Source organism: Entelurus aequoreus, linkage group LG28, assembly GCF_033978785.1.
Source record: "Entelurus aequoreus isolate RoL-2023_Sb linkage group LG28, RoL_Eaeq_v1.1, whole genome shotgun sequence".
In the NCBI taxonomy this organism is placed as follows: domain Eukaryota; kingdom Metazoa; phylum Chordata; class Actinopteri; order Syngnathiformes; family Syngnathidae; genus Entelurus; species Entelurus aequoreus.
The window spans coordinates 31,174,885-31,192,384 of NC_084758.1; the positions used below are offsets into that span (position 1 = coordinate 31,174,885).

Consider the following 17,500-nt stretch of genomic DNA (forward strand, 5'->3'; position numbering starts at 1 on the left):
ACCAGCAAATGAGAAGTTTATACAAGAGTTGTGTCAAATAAATAGCAATGTGTATTATTAGTGTGGTAGTAGTTTATAGTGGTGTACATACAGAAAGATTTTTCTCCATGTGGTCCCCTATCTAAAATGAGTTTGACACCCCTGGTTTAGATATTATTTAAACATCCATTGCTGGCGTTATCGACTCATTCTGCGCCAGTAGGGTGCAGACGAGCAGTGCTAAGCGCATACAGAGTACAGAGCTCCAAACTTCATGTGACCTTCCAATTAGCCCACGTACAGTACGCAGAGAGCTTCATGGAATTGGTTTCCATGGCCGAGCAGCTGCATCTAAGGCATACATCACCAAGTCCAATGCAAAGCGTGGGATGCAGTGGTGTAAAGCACGTCACCACTGGACTCTAGAGCGGTGGAGACGCCTTCTCTGGAGTGATGAATCACGCTTTTCCATCTGGCAATCTGATGGACCAGTCTGGGTTTGGAGGTTGCCAGGAGAACGCTGCATTTCGGACTGCATTGTGCCGAGTGTGAAATTTGGTGGAGGAGGAATTATGGTGTAGGGTGGTTTTTCAGGAGTTGGGCTAGGCCCCTTAGTTCCAGTGAAAGGAACTTTGAATGCTCCAGGATACCAAAACATTTTGGACAATTCCATGCTCCCAACCTTGTGGGAACAGTTTGGAGCGGGCCCCTTCCTCTTCCAACATGACTGTGCACCAGTGCACAAAGCAAGGTCCATAAAGACATGGATGACAGAGTCTGGTGTGGATGAACTTGACTGGCCTGCACAGAGTCCTGACCTGAACCCGATAGAACACCTTTGGGATGAATTAGAACGGAGACTGAGAGCCAGGCCTTCTCCACCAACATCAGTGTGTGACCTCACCAATGCGCTTTTGGAAGAATGGTGGAAAATTCCTATAAACACACTCCGCAACCTTGTGGACAGCCTTCCCAGAAGAGTTGAAGCTGCAAAAGGTGGACCCACATCATATTGAACCCTGTGGGTTAGGCATGGGATGACACTTCAAGTTCATATGTGAGTCAGGGCAGGTGGCCAAATACTTTTGGCAATATAGTGTAGTTTGCTACACTATTGTTGTTCATTTATCCATTTACCCTTTTTACGGTCAATAAACCGGTGGACAAGCAGACGTTTTTCAGAGTATTTGATCAGGAAAGAGTGTTAGGGTAAACATATTTCTAATCACTATTCCTACATATCGAGGGCAGCACAAGCGTAATAAATGATATCATATTGAATATTTGATCACAAAGTCTTACTTGGTGTGTTCTCACCAGACGAGTACTTCTCATCTCCACTCGATGTCGTCTGTTTGCGTCTCATCTTGATCAAACGTCCTGTTGGTGAAGCACATTCCATATTGAGAAGGAGCGTTGGAGCGGTGGCTGATCTTCACGGCGTCTCACCGCGCTCTGCCAGCTTCTCTGCCTTCTCCTCCAAGTGTTTGCTGATGATGGCCTCCGCCCTCCTCTGGTTGCTGTACAAGTCGGGCAAGGCCTTCATCTCCGTGGCCCTCACGTTGCTGTTCACCGCCGTGAGGGCCGTGGGGCGCGCCACCCAGGGGAGAAGCTTCTGGTACTTCTGGTCGCTGAAGTCCATATCTGGGTTTTGAACGGCTCGGATCCTGAAAGACGGACGGAAACGTCTTATTCAATCGTTTGCTTGCAATGGCGCCAAGTAGTGCGGTGACCCACCACATGCAGCAGATGGCGCTATGGCGAAAAAAAGCTGGCTAGGTGTGTCAGTTGGTTGTGCAGCTGTGTTTATTGACCTTTCAAAAACGTTTCATACGGTCGACTGTATCATTCTGGCAGAGAGCCTGCACAGGATTGGTCCTTCTCAGCATGCTATGAAGTGGTTTTCGAAATACTTATCCAATAGAACCCAATAAGTCCAGTGTGCCTCAGGGTTCCATATTAGGTCCAATGTTGTTTTCTATCTGTGTAAATAATCTCTGTGATAATGTGTCGGATGCTGCGTTGCATTTTTATGTGGATGACGTGGTTATATTTTGTTTTGAACCCTTGAGCTTCGGCAGTCTGCTTTTGATGTTGTTCAGTATCCAGCCGAGGAGAAACACGGGAATGTCTGGATGACTCGCCTCTATATCTCCAGTGTTTAGCTCCGAGTTACAAAACCGCTTTATTATGAAGCTGGCTGTGGCGCGTTCTTTCTGACGTCACTTTCTGGCGTCACTTCCTCTCCAAACTCGGTTTGTAAACGATCAATGAGTCCATACAAAGCTAAGAGCCAGAGATTCAAGAAATACACTTACCTGTGTAAAAAATTATCCGAGGAGGGGAACCTTAAACGATAGTTTAGTGTGGCTGAATAGGCTAAATAATTATTTGTTTAATGAGTTATCCGGCTTAGTGTAGGCATAGCCTGAAAGACGTTGAGCAGCCAATGGGGGTGTTACCTGTTCTTGGTCAGGATGGTGTAAACGTGCTGCACCAACAACTCGGCCGCTCCCGCCTTACAGTGGATGGTCCCGTACACCATCTTGTCCATCAAGAGCAGACACAGCCTCTGCAAGGACTAAAGAGACAACGCTCTGATTGGCGGAAGCTTTGCGAGGAACACATCACGTTAGCATAGTCAGGCTTTTCTCTGCGTGCTTCTGTCGACTGGCAACAGAGTCAAAAAGGTGTAGAAAAACAACAAAACGAGCTAGAATCAGGTATTTATCGCACATATTTCCAACATTCCGTCACGTACCTGTCGTATTTTGTTCCAGTTCAGCTGCTTATCAGGAAGAGAAATGCCTTTGCTGTAGGTGTGCATTTGGAACTCTCTGGGATAATAACGGGAAAATATCTCGGCCACGTGGTAGCCACTGGAAAAGTCTCTGTGGATGGAACCGCATTTGCAATCAATCAACATATTTCCACTCATATTTCTAAAAACAATGTATGTATGTGTGTGTGTATATATATTATTATGGATAGATAGATAAGGCCCAACAGTTCCACTGCTGAGGGGCCTGGGTCCCACTCAAATAACAACACTGAATTAGTAATCGTACTCTTAATTTTAATCATATTCAATAATTATCTAACCTACTGACAGTTTACAACCTTGTCAAATGATATGAATGCATTTGTTAATCACAAATATTATTATTTATTTAACACATAAACCTTAGGTCAGGCTGATTAGAACAATAAATAACAACCAAATATACCGCATAAGAAGGGACTCCTAAGTAACTGACGAAAAATACACAATTATGTGCTAAAATAAATAAACTAATAATAAATAATTTTCTTAACTAAACTGTCAATAACATTTAAGTGCAAATAAAAATGCAGCTTCAACGTTTTAGTCATATTTGTGGCGCTTAAGAAACGTCTACAGACTTCTTCTGTTTGTTAGAGATTGTCATTACCGCCACAAGTGGAAGAAAAGTGTATTACAGTTGAGTACTACTACGGCCCATACGGACAGATATCATTTGGGGGCCCTCGAGGGGGCGCTTGCGGCCTAGCAATGGTCAAAATAAAGGTTTTTTTAGGTTTTTTAAAATGTTTTATGCCCTTTTTGTACATATTTCCAACATATCGTCAACGTATTTTTCACTCATATTCCTAAAAACAATAACAAGACAGTTATCAGGGGGACCCTTTCACTTACCACCATCCTTAAATGGATATTCACTACTGTTCTAAGTAGAGATGTCCGATAATATCGGTCTGCCGTTTTTTGTTGTTGTTGTTTTTTTTTTTTTTAAATTAAATCCACATAAAAAACACAAGATACACTTACAATTAGTGCACCAACCCAAAAAACCTCCCTCCCCCATTTACACTCATTCACACTCATTCACACAAAAGGGTTGTTTCTTTCTGTTATTAATATTCTGGTTCCTACATTATATATCAATATATATCAATACAGTCTGCAAGGAATACAGTCCGTAAGCACACATGATTGTGCGTGCTGCTGGTCCACTTATAATACTAACCTTTAACAGTTAATTTTACAAATTTTCATTAATTACTAGTTTCTATGTAACTGTTTTTATATTGTTTTACTTTCTTTTTTATTCAAGAAAATGTTTTTAATTTATTTATCTTATTTTATTTGATTCATTTTTAAAAAAAGTACCTTATCTTCACCATACCTGGTTGTCCAAATTAGGCATAATAATGTGTTAATTCCACGACTGTATATATCGGTTGATATCGGTATCGGTAATTAAAGAGTTGGACAATATCAGCATATCGGATATCGGCAAAAAGCCATTATCGGACATCCCTAGTTCTAAGTGTAATATGGTAAAAACCTGCGCATGCTCAGAAAAGTAGCGCCAGATGTATTATGATTTATTATTATGACCCTTTTAAATATTTGTTTTTTATAAGCCATAGTGTTTATAAATATTGCTTGCAGGATTGTGTTTCAAATTCAGTTTTACACATTAATAAACAATTATAACATCTTATCAAAGCGCCTTCCTTCCGTATGAAAAAGATATTTGTGCGACAGCGACCTCTGCTGGACATGCAGCGGCAGGTTTTTTTTTTTTTTTCTCCTTCCCCTGCAAGCTCGTATCAAACCCACTTTTTTTTATTGTAAAAAAAACAACGATCCATCCATGTGTCCATTCACTACCGCAGAGAATGGACTAAAAGACGAACAGAATTTGAATTACAGAGAAACTTTGAATTTTTTATTTATTTATTTTTGCCACGGTAGAAGTCACGCAGTGGGGAGGAGTCGTGGGTTTACCTGCGGATGTTCGTGGCCTGCGCGGACAGCTCTAGACTCTGCAGCCATTTGACCACGTCCCTGGGCAATGCCGTCATTGTCACGCCGACAGCCGGGGGCTGCTCCCCGGGGGTGGGGGGGGTCCGTCCAAGCCACACGTCATGACGTCATCCCTTTAATTGTCGCCGACACGGCTCAAGCGAAAGCCCGCGCGTGACGCCGTCGTTTCGTCCCCATGGCAACCACTTCTGTCTCGTGGGGCAAACTGCGCTGGGGCGGCCTCTAGCGGCAGAAAGTGGCGCCTACAAGGTCTGAGTGCATCCAAAATGCTTAATGCAAAGTGTTTAATATGGTTATAAATGTGTATTTATTATTATTTTTTTCATTTCAACAACATCCAACATGAACTACAACGAAAACTAAACAAAGTGTGTTTTAGTAAAACGATCATTATTGTCTTTGGCAAATATTTGTGAATACACGCAAACGATGCAGCAACAAATGGACTTGGGATGACGTCACTGGTACCGCAGGAAGCTCCGGATGCGACCAGGCAGGGGAAGGTGGCACAGGAGGTGAAGTCGGTCCCGGCCGACACGCTTCCGGATGCACTGACGACACAGCTGACTCAGCAGTCGCGGCGTGGCTAAAAAGGGCGAGAGCAATAGTTACCCGTGTTCGTAAATGTTTTGTCCGTTTTACAGTAATGCACTGTGAACAACTAAACAAAATATGGCAGCTCGGTTTGCAGAATCTTCCCAGCAGGCACAGGACATTGAAACAACGTTGAGAACTTGTTGAAATAGGTCCTGATGTTGAGCAACTCAAACATAACGTTGAAACAACATGATCTTTGACAACGTTTAATCAATGTTGGGTTCTGACGTTGATTTGACCATTGAATTTTGGTCATTTCCCAACCAATATTCTACCTTGTAGAATATTGGTTGGGAAATGACGTTGTATTTAGTGTGCCGCGGCACACTAGTGTGCCTTGAGATATTGTCTGGTGTGCCGTGGGAAATTAAGCAACTTCACCTAATTGGGCCAAAAAAAATTTTTTGCAAATCAATAATTATAATAATGTGCCGTTGTCTAGTGCAGTGTTTTTCAACCTTTTTTGGTATGTAAAACGTATGTAATGCTTAAACCAAAAATGAACAAAAGGCAAGTCCCGCTAGGAAAAAGCACTGAAGCATAAGGATGGCTATGCAAAACAAAAGTAAAACTGAACTGGCTACAAAGTAAACAAAAACAGAATGCTGGACGACAGCAAAAACTTACAGCGTGTGGAGCGGAGACGGCGTCCACAAAGTACGTCCGTACATGACATGACAATCAACAGTGTCCCCACAAAGAAGGATAGAGTACGCACAACTTAAATAGTCTTGATTGCCAAAACAAAGCAGGTGCGGGCATTGGAACTCAAAGGAAGGCGTGACGCTGCTACAGGAGAACACCAACAAAACAGGAAGGGTCACCAAATTAACAGCGCAAGACAGAAACTAAAACACTACACACAGGAAACAACAACAAACTCAAAATAAGGCATGACAACCTGGTGGAGATTCATTTTTTAACCCTTTCTGCCGGTGGTGTGCCTTCGTATTTTATTTTATGAACAAAATGTGCCTTGGCTCAAAAAAGGTTGAAAAACACTGTTCTACAACATGAATACAACGTTGAAACATGATCTTTGACTACGTTTGATCAATGTTGGGTTCTGACATTGATTTGACCATTGAATTTTGGTCATTTCCCAACCAATATTCTAAAACTCAAACATAACGTTGAAACAACATACTTTTTGACAACGTTTGATCAATGTTGGATTCTGACGTTGATTTGACCGTTGAAATTTGGTCATTTCCCAACCAATATTCTACAACACAAATACAACGTTGAAACAACATGCTTTTTGACAACGTTTAATCAATGTTGGGTTCTGACGTTGACTTGGCCTTTGAATTTTGGTCATTTACCAACCAATATTCTACAACTCAAGCATAACGTTGAAACAACATGCTTTTTGACGACATTTAATCAATGTTGGGTTCTGACGTTGATTTGACCGTTGAAATTTGGTCATTTCCCAACCAATATTCTACAACATGAATACAACGTTGAAACAACATGCTTTTTGACAACGTTTAATCAATGTTGGGTTCTGACGTTGACTTGGCCTTTGAATTTTGGTCATTTCCCAACCAATATTCTACAACTCAAGCATAACGTTGAAACAACATGCTTTTTGACGACGTTTAATCAATGTTGGGTTGTGACGTTGATTTGACCGTTAAAATTTGGTCATTTCCCAACCAATATTCTTCAACATGAATACAACGTTGAAACAACATGCTTTTTGACGACGTTTAATCAATGTTGGGTTCTGACATTGATTTGACCATTGAATTTTGGTCATTTCCAAAACCAATATTCTACAACTCAAACATAACGTTGAAACAACATACTTTTTGACGACGTTTGATCAATGTTGGGTTCTGACGTTGATTTGACCGTTGAAATTTGGTCATTTCCCAACCAATATTCTACAACATGAATACAACATTGAAACAACATGCTTTTTGACGACGTATAATCAATGTTGGGTTATGACGTTGATTTAACCATTGAATTTTGGTCATTTCCCAACCAATATTCTACAACTCAAAAATAACTTTGAAACAACATGCTTTTTGACGACGTTTAATCAATGTTGGGTTCTGACGTTGATTTGACCGTTGAAATTTGGTCATTTCCCAACCAATATTCTACAACATGAATACAACGTTGAAACAACGTGATCTTTGACTGCGTTTGATCAATGTTGGGTTATGACGTTGATTTGACCATTGAATTTTGGTCATTTCCCAACCAATATTCTACAACTCAAAAATAACGTTGAAACAACATGCTTTTTGACGACGTTTGATCAATGTTGGATTCTGACATTGATTTGACTATTGAAATTTGGTCATTTCCCAACCAACATTCTACAACATGAATACAACGTTGAAAGAACTTGATCTTTGACAAAGTTTCTTCAATGTCAGGTTGTGACATTGATTTGACCATTGAATTTTGGTCATTTCCCAACCAATATTCTACAACTCAAGCATAACGTTGAAACAACATGCTTTTTGACGACATTTAATCAATGTTGGGTTCTGACGTTGATTTGACCGTTGAAATTTGGTCATTTCCCAACCAATATTCTACAACATGAATACAACGTTGAAACAACATGCTTTTTGACAACGTTTAATCAATGTTGGGTTCTGACGTTGACTTGGCCTTTGAATTTTGGTCATTTCCCAACCAATATTCTACAACTCAAGCATAACGTTGAAACAACATGCTTTTTGACGACGTTTAATCAATGTTGGGTTGTGACGTTGATTTGACCGTTAAAATTTGGTCATTTCCCAACCAATATTCTTCAACATGAATACAACGTTGAAACAACATGCTTTTTGACGACGTTTAATCAATGTTGGGTTCTGACATTGATTTGACCATTGAATTTTGGTCATTTCCAAAACCAATATTCTACAACTCAAACATAACGTTGAAACAACATACTTTTTGACGACGTTTGATCAATGTTGGGTTCTGACGTTGATTTGACCGTTGAAATTTGGTCATTTCCCAACCAATATTCTACAACATGAATACAACATTGAAACAACATGCTTTTTGACGACGTATAATCAATGTTGGGTTATGACGTTGATTTAACCATTGAATTTTGGTCATTTCCCAACCAATATTCTACAACTCAAAAATAACTTTGAAACAACATGCTTTTTGACGACGTTTAATCAATGTTGGGTTCTGACGTTGATTTGACCGTTGAAATTTGGTCATTTCCCAACCAATATTCTACAACATGAATACAACGTTGAAACAACGTGATCTTTGACTGCGTTTGATCAATGTTGGGTTATGACGTTGATTTGACCATTGAATTTTGGTCATTTCCCAACCAATATTCTACAACTCAAAAATAACGTTGAAACAACATGCTTTTTGACGACGTTTGATCAATGTTGGATTCTGACATTGATTTGACTATTGAAATTTGGTCATTTCCCAACCAACATTCTACAACATGAATACAACGTTGAAAGAACTTGATCTTTGACAAAGTTTCTTCAATGTCAGGTTGTGACATTGATTTGACCATTGAATTTTGGTCATTTCCCAACCAATATTCTACAACTCAAAAATAACGTTGAAACAACATGCTTTTTGACAACGTTTAATCAATGTTGGGTTCTGACGTTGATTTGACCGTTGAAATTTGGTCATTTCCCAACCAATATTCTACAACATGAATACAACGTTGAAACAACATGCTTTTTGACAACGTTTAATCAATGTTGGGTTCTGACGTTGATTTGACCTTTGAATTTTTGTCATTTCCCAACCAATATTCTACAACTCAAACATAACGTTGAAACAACATGCTTTTTGACGACGTTTAATCAATGTTGGGTTCTGACGTTGATTTGACCGTTGAAATTTGGTCATTTCCCAACCAATATTCTACAACATGAATACAACGTTGAAACAACATGCTTTTTGACAATGTTTAATCAATGTTGGGTTCTGACGTTGATTTGACCTTTGAATTTTGGTCATTTCCCAACCAATATTCTACAACACAACTACAACGTTGAAACAACATGCTTTTTGACGACGTTTAATCAATGTTGGATTCTGACGTTGATTTGACCATTGAATTTTGGTCATTTCCCAACCAACAACATCGGACAATCAATGTGGTTTCAATTCACAAATACAACTATTTTGCAACGTTGTTTCAAAGTCAGTTTTAAAGCACATGTATGTATAATCAACGTTGTATCAAGGTCTTGTGCCTGCTGGGTTAGTCATGACCTAAAGAGTTAAAAAAAAATACTATATTTTAGTTTAATAAATTAGTTAAACACAACATCGACATCCCAACTCCAACCTGACGTTGAAACTACATTATTTTTGACGTTTAATCAATGTTGGTTTCTGACGTTGATTTGACCATTGAAATTTGGTCATTTCCCAACCAATATTCTACAACACAAATACAACGTTGAAACAACATGCTTTTTGACGACATTTATTCAATGTCAGGTTGTGACGTTGATCTGACCATTGAAATTTGGTCATTTCCCAACCAATATTCTACAACACAAATACAACGTTGAAACAACATGCTTTTTGACGACATTTATTCAATGTCAGGTTGTGACGTTGATCTGACCATTGAAATTTGGTCATTTCCCAACCAATATTCTACAACACAAATACAACGTTGAAACAACATGCTTTTTGACGACATTTATTCAATGTCAGGTTGTGACGTTGATCTGACCGTTGATAATCTGTAATTTCCCAACCAACAACGTGGATCCAACGTTGGACACCAACGTTGTCTCAATTTACAAACACAACTATTTTGCAACGTTGTTTCAAAGTCAGTTTTAAAGGATATGTACGTATAATCAACGTTGTATCAACGTCTTGTGCCTGCTGGGCTACTGTAAAAAATAAAATGTGTACCCTTTTTCCATTTACAGTAATGCACAGTCAAAACCACCTTGAACTGGAAGCAGTGTCGGCAGAATTTTACCGTAAAAATATAAGTGGTAGCGTTTTTTTTGTCCTTCCATTTACAGTAATGCACTGTAAAAATGACAGTAGATGTTACGGTTTAAAAAAAGGTGGAAGCTCAATCACAAGACAAGTAAAGCACAAGATTTACGATTAAAAAAAAAGTTGTCAGAATTTTACTGTGAAAAGTAATGCATTGTAAAAACGACAGTAGCTGTAGTAGCTGCTCAGTTGCCAAAAAATTACTGTAAAAAAAAAAGGGGCACTGTTTATCCATTTACAGTAAAGCACTGTAAAAACGACACTAGATTTGACGGTACACTAGCAGCTCAGTCAGCAGGATTTTACCGTACAAATGGTAGCATATTTTTAATTTACAGTAATGCATTGTAAAAATGACAGTCAATTTTACAGTAAAAAAAAATGGCAGCTTATTTACAAATTTTACTGTAAAAGCAAAAGTGGTATAGTTTTTTTTCTGCACTGTAAAAACAACTACTGTAGATTTTTGATAAAAAAAAAAAAAAACAGGCAACTTGGTCGTGGTAATTTTACTCTGAAAATAAGTTTTACCGGTTTTTCCATTTACAGTAATCCACTGTAAAAATGTCAGAAGGTTTTTACTGTAAGAAACTAGAAAAAAATTACAAATTAAACAAAAAAAGGGTACTGTTTTTCAAGTGACAGTAAAACACTGTAAAACAAATCTGGTAGCTCAATGGCAGAATTTTACCTTGGTACACTATTGGTAAAAACATTACCCGTAGATTTTACTGTAAAAAAAAAGAAAAGAAAATGGCTGCTTGGTCGGCAGACTTTTACCGTGAAAATCCAAAACCCAAAACCAGTGAAGTTGTCACGTTGTGTAAATGGTAAATAAAAAGAGAATAAAATGATTTGCAAATCCTTTTCAACTTATATTCAATTGAATAGACTGCAAAGACAAGATATTTCTTTTTTTTTTTTTTTTGGCAAATAATCATTAACTTAGAATTTAATGGCAGCAACACATTGCAAAAAAGTTGTCACAAGGGCATTTTTACCACTGTGTTACATGGCCTTTCCTTTTAACAACACTCAGTAAACGTTTGGGAACTGTGGAGACACATTTTTGAAGCTTTTCAGGTGGAATTAGTTCCCATTCTTGCTTGATGTACAACTTAAGTTGTTCAACAGTCCGGGGGTCTCCCTTGTGCTATTTTAGGCTTCATAATGCCCCACACATTTTCAATGGGAGACAGGTCTGGACTACAGGCAGGCCAGTCTAGTACCCGCACTCTTTTACTATGAAGCCTCGCTGTTGTAACACGTGGTTCGGCATTGTCTTGCTGAAATAAGCAGGGGCGTCCATGATAACGTTGCTTGGATGGCAACATATGTTGCTCCAAAAGCTGTATGTACCTTTCAGCATTAATGGTGCCTTCACAGATGTGTAAGTTACCCATGCCTTAGGCACTAATACACCCCCATACCATCACACATGCTGGCTTTTACACTTTGCGCCTGGAACAATCCGGATGGTTATTTTCCTCTTTGTTCCGGAGGACACAACGTCCACAGTTTCCAAAAAAAATTTGAAATGTGGACTCGTCAGACCACAGAACACTTTTCCACTTTGCATCAGTCCATCTTAGATGAGCTCGGACCCAGCGAAGCCGGCGGCTTTTCTGGGTGTTGTTGATAAATGGCTTTGGCTTTGCATAGTAGAGTTTTAACCTGCACTTACAGATGTAGCGACCAACTGTAGTTACTGACAGTGGTTTTCTGAAGTGTTCCTGAGCCCATGCGGTGATATCCTTTACACACTGATGTCGCTTTTTGATGCAGTACCGCCTGAGGGATCCAAGGTCCGTAATATCATGGCTTGCGTGCAGTGATTTCTCCAGATTCTCTGAACCTTTTGATGATATTATGGAGCGTAGATGGTGAAATCCCTAAATTCCTTGCAATAGCTGGTTGAGAAATGTTGTTCTTAAACTGTTCAACAATTTGCTCACGTATTTGTTGACAAAGTGGTGACCCTCGCCCCATCCTTGTTTGTGAATGACTGAGCATTTCATGGAAGTTGCTTTAATACCCAATCATGGCACCCACCTGTTCCCAATTAGCCTGTTCACCTGTGGGATGTTCAAAATAAGTCTTTGATGAGCATTCCTCAACTTTCTCAGTCTTGTTTGCCACTTGTGCCAGCTTTTTTTGGAAACACGTTGCAGGCATCAAATTCCAAATGAGCTAATATTTGCAAAAAATAACAAAGTTTTCCAGTTTGAACGTTAAGTATCTTGTCTTTGCAGTCTATTCAATTGAATATGTCAGGTCTTGTCAAAGCATCGCCCTGCTGTCGAAGGTTGAGTGTATGGACTTAAGGTGGATCCCTCTGCTGGATCCACCTTGCTCACCTTCATAGAGGAGCAGGAAGCTCTCTGTTAGACTGCTGGGCGGGGCCACGTCCACTGGCCTCTGGCACAAAGTGTTCCTGGCGTTAATGTCGGCGCCAAAGTCCAGCAGCAGCTTCGCCACTGCCGTGCAGTCCTTCTCTGCCGCCGCGTGGAGCGGCGAGTCCGAGGATTTGCCCTTTTGGACGTCGGCACCTGGACCAGGCACAGAATAATATTCGTACTTGACGAAATTGATTTTATTCCAAAAACTAAAAAAATTCAATTTTCGGTAGAAATTGTGTGTGAATGCCAAACTGAAATGCTAACAGTTAGCACGCTGTCCAGATAGCGTCAAGTAACAAAAAAATATGAGCAAAATGAGCTAACATGCTAACAATATTACCATGTGTGTATAGCTGCTGGATTAGCTAAAAAAAGCTAATGTTAGCGTGCTAAAATGCTAACTGTAACCTGCGTCAAGTTCCAAAATATACTCCTCCTGAGGTGGGTAATTTGTCTAAAATGTATAAAGTGTATACCTACGAAATTTGCTAAAAAAACAAACAAAAGCTAACATACTAACGTTAGCATGCTAACAGGTGTCATTTGTAAAGTATTTTGCACTGAGGTGTTTGCCTGCAAATGCTAGCATTTTAATGTTAGCATGCTAAAATGTTAACTGTAACGTGCGTCAAGTAACACAATATATTACTTTGAGGTGTGTAATTTGTTTAAAATGCTTGCCTGCTAATGTTAGCCTGCATCAAGTACCAACATATGACTGAAGAGTATACCTACAAAATGAGCTTAAAATAAAGCTAACAAGCAAACAGGTATCATTCGTCAAGTAACAAAATATTTGACGCTGGGGTGTGTACCTGCGAAATTAGTTTAAAAAGCTAGCATGCTATTGTCAGCATGGTAAAATGCTATATGTAACGTGCGTCAAGTAACAAAATATATGTGGGCTCTGTACCGAGGATGTCGTTGTGGCTTGTACAGCCCTTTGAGACACTTGTGATTTAGGGCTGTATAAATAAACATTGATTGATTGATTGATTGATTACTCTGAGGTGTGTAATTTGTCTAAAATGCTAGCCTGCTAACATTAGCATGCATCAAGTACCAAAGTATGACTAGAAAAAAGCTAACAAGCAAACAGGTATCATTCGTCAAGTAACAAAATTACCTAAAAAAAAGCTAAAATGCTAATGTTAGCATGCTAAAATGTTAACTATAACTTGCGCCAAGTAACACAATATATTACTATTAGCTGTATAATTTGTCTGAAATGCTACCAAAATATATATGCATACTAGTTCTAGCTATTAGGCTGTTCTAGTTTTTATTTTTTTTATTATCTATTTATTTATTTTTTTTATTTTAATTTTTTTTAATACACTGTAGCACTTTGAGGTTGTTTGCTCAATGTAAAGTGCTTTTTACAAATGAAACCTATTATTATTAATATTAATATAGTATACTTACAAAATTATATTAAAACAAAGCTAACATGCTAACATTCGTGAAGTAACAACATATTTAACGCTAAGGTGTATACCTGCAAAATTTGTTAAAAAAGCTAGCATGCTAATATTAGCATGGTAAAATGCTATATGTAACGTGCGTCAAGTAACAAAATATATTAGTCTGAGGTGTGTAATTTGTCTACAATTTTAGCCTGCTAACATTAGCATGCATCAAGTAACAAAGTAAGACTAAAAAAAAAGCTAACAAACAAACAAGTAACAAAATATTTAACGCTGTGGGGTATACCTGCGAAATTACCTAAAAAAAGCTAGCATGCTAATGTTAGCATGCTAAAATGTTAACTGTAATTTGCGCCAAGTAACACAATATATTACTATTAGGTGTATAATTTGTCTGAAATGCTACCAAAATATATATGCATACTAGTTCTAGCTATTAGGCTGTTCTAGTTTTTATTTTTTTTATTATCTATTTATTTATTTTTTTTATTTAAATTTTTTTTAATACACTGTAGCACTTTGAGGTTGTTTGCTCAATGTAAAGTGCTTTTTACAAATAAAACCTATTATTATTAATATTAATATAGTATACGTACAAAATTATATTAAAACAAAGCTAACATGCTAACATTCGTTAAGTAACAACATATTTAACGCTAAGGTGCAAACCTGCAAAATTAGCCCAAAAAAGCTGGCATGCCAAATATTAGAATGTTTACGATTGTGCCGCGGGCCGTTAAAATCTTAGCTCGGAGGCGCAGTTTGGACACCCCTGATGTTGACGCAGAATAGTTTGATTCGATTTTTAATGCGCCGACTCGTGCGTTAACTCGATATTGTCAGAAGCACGTCCGACCTTCCCTGAGGAGCTTCCTGGCGCACTGCAGCTCCTGGCACACGCAGGCGGTGTAGAGCGCCGTGCCCAGCTGGGGGATGTCCAGGTCCACGTCCGCACCCCATGTCAGCAGAACCTCCACGCAGCCGTCATGACCTCGAGTGAAAGGCCGGCGTTATGGCGGTGTTATTGCACCTTGTACAGTCAACGTGACGTCCGTGCACCTCTGCTGGTGGCCTCGTGGATGGCGGACGGGCGCTGCACGAAGCTTTGAGCCTTGGCGCCGTTTTCTAAAAGGATTTCGGTGCACGCCACGCTGCCCACCGCGCAGGCGTTAAACAGCGGGGTGGCGCCGTCGACCGTGGCGGCGTTGACCTGTAAACATTGATGTTAGTTCTATAACACGTTTACGCTTGGTTTTTTTTGGTGTTTTTTTTAACTGACGCTGGCGCCGGCGTCGATGAGGGCTCTGGCACACGCCACGTGGTCGCCCAGGCAGGCTTCGTGAAGAGGGGTCACATGGTCGATGGTCTGGGCGTTCACATTGTGACCCTGCAGGTGGAAGCCAAAACACACACCTCACACGTGACCTTTCCTCAAATCACTCAATAAAAGGTGATACAGTGTCATGGTGACCACACTGCATGTGCCATCCTTTCAATAATAATAGAAATGGTGTTTTTATGGGAAATATGTTGTGGCTTTTTGTGCCAAAAATTAAACATATATACTTCCCATTTGAAAATATTTAGAATAGTACAGAAATAAACCTTAAAAAACAACAAAAACACTTATCAAATTATCCTTTGATAAACAGTGAGAGATCTTGAATAATAAATAAAAAATACAAATTTTAAAAATTAAAATAAAAATGTATATATTTATATATATATATGCATGTTAATTACATGTTGAAATATTTTAATTATATACAGTAAATGGTTAATGACACGGTAAAATATCTTAATCCAAACCTAAATCATCGTATTACGAATGTGAAATGTTAAAATGTCTTAATTTATACAGCAGAAATGTTCCAAGACATAATTAAACAAACCATTACAATTGAAAGATTTGTATTACATTTTAGAATAATGTACTGCAATTTGTAATATTAAAATATTTTAATTAAAGGCCTACTGAAAGCCACTACTACCGACCACGCAGTCTGATAGTTTATATATCAATGATGAAATCTTAACATTGAAACACATGCCAATACGGCCGGGTTAACTTATAAAGTGACATTTTAAAATTCCCGCCACACTTCCGGTTGAAAAACTCCTTTGGATATGATTTATGCGCGTGACGTCACAAAATCCACGGAAGTGGTTGGACCCCATCGACCCGATACAAAAACCTCTTGTTTTCTTCGACAAAATTCCACAGTATTCTGGACATCTGTGTTGGTGAATCTTTTGCAATTTGTTTAATGAACAATGGAGACTGCAAAGAAGAACGTTGTAGGTGGGATCGATCGGTGTATTAGCGGCTAAGTACAATACTTACAGCAACACAACAAGGACTACTTACTACGCCTAGCCGATGCTAGCCGCCAAACCCACGGATGAAGTCCTCCGTCGCGCCGTCGATCGCTGGAACGCAGGTGAGCACGGCTGTTGATGGGAAGATGAGGGCTGGCTGGCGTAGGCTAATGTTTTTATCATAGTTCTGTGAGGTCCGGTTGCTAAGTTGCTAAATTAGCCTTAGCGTCGTTAGCAACAGCATTGTTAAGCCTTACCAGGCTGAGAATTTGTAACCGTGTAGTTACATGTACATGGTTTAATAGTATTGTTGATCTTCTGTCTATCCTTCCAGTCAGGGATTTATTTATTTTGTTTCTATCTTCATTTGAGAACGATGCTATCACGTTAGCTCAGTAGCTAAGTGTGTCACCGATGTATTGTCGTGGAGATAAAAGTCACTTTAAATGTCCATTTCGCGTGCTCGACTCTCATTTTCAAGAGGATATAGTATCCAAGGTGGTTTAAAATACAAATCCGTGATCCACAATAGAAAAAGGAGAGTGTACAGTCAACGTGATCCAATGAGCCAGCTTGTACCTAAGTTACGGTCAGAGCGAAAAAAGATATGTCCATCACTGCCTCTCTAGTCATTCACTGTAACGTTCCTCATCTACGAATCTTTCATCCTCGCTCAAATTAATGGGGTAATCGTCGCTTTGTCGCTCCGAATCTCTCGCTCCATTGTGGGAATTGTGAGGAATACTAGCTCCTGTGACGTCACGCTACTTCCGGTACAGGCAAGGCTTTTTTTTATCAGCGAGCAAAAGTTGCGAACTTTATCGTCGATTTTCTCTACTAAATCCTTTCAGCAAAAATATGGCAATATCGCGAAATGATCACACATAGAATGGATCTGCTATTCCCGTTGAAATAAAAATAAAAAATTTCAGTAGGCCTTTAAATACAGTAGAAATGAACAATTACGT

At 39.1% G+C, this 17,500-nt stretch overlaps 2 protein-coding genes across 3 annotated transcripts in view; both read right to left on the minus strand.

Annotated features, from left to right (window-relative positions):
- Positions 1-4,864, minus strand: part of spata4 (spermatogenesis associated 4) — a 5,129-nt gene extending 265 nt beyond the window's left edge. Inside the window, exons 1-6 of one of the 2 annotated variants that reach the window (XM_062039804.1) lie at positions 4,754-4,864; positions 2,741-2,870; positions 2,442-2,560; positions 1,429-1,646; positions 1,282-1,359; positions 687-998 (exon numbers count right to left, since the gene is read on the minus strand). In XM_062039804.1, coding sequence (XP_061895788.1) covers positions 916-998; positions 1,282-1,359; positions 1,429-1,646; positions 2,442-2,560; positions 2,741-2,870; positions 4,754-4,830 — 705 coding nt within the window. In that variant the 5' untranslated portion in view covers positions 4,831-4,864 and the 3' untranslated portion in view covers positions 687-915. Of the gene's footprint in view, positions 1-686; positions 999-1,281; positions 1,360-1,428; positions 1,647-2,441; positions 2,561-2,740; positions 2,871-4,753 lie in introns of those variants that run through there. The other variant, XM_062039803.1, reaches the window with a different exon arrangement.
- Positions 4,865-5,090: 226 nt separating this feature from the next.
- asb5a (ankyrin repeat and SOCS box containing 5a) overlaps positions 5,091-17,500 on the minus strand; it is a 21,093-nt gene continuing 8,683 nt past the window's right edge. Inside the window, exons 3-7 of the mRNA XM_062039602.1 lie at positions 15,493-15,600; positions 15,273-15,423; positions 15,070-15,204; positions 12,745-12,936; positions 5,091-5,378 (exon numbers count right to left, since the gene is read on the minus strand). Coding sequence (XP_061895586.1) covers positions 5,251-5,378; positions 12,745-12,936; positions 15,070-15,204; positions 15,273-15,423; positions 15,493-15,600 — 714 coding nt within the window. The 3' untranslated portion in view covers positions 5,091-5,250. The remainder of the gene's footprint in view (positions 5,379-12,744; positions 12,937-15,069; positions 15,205-15,272; positions 15,424-15,492; positions 15,601-17,500) is intronic.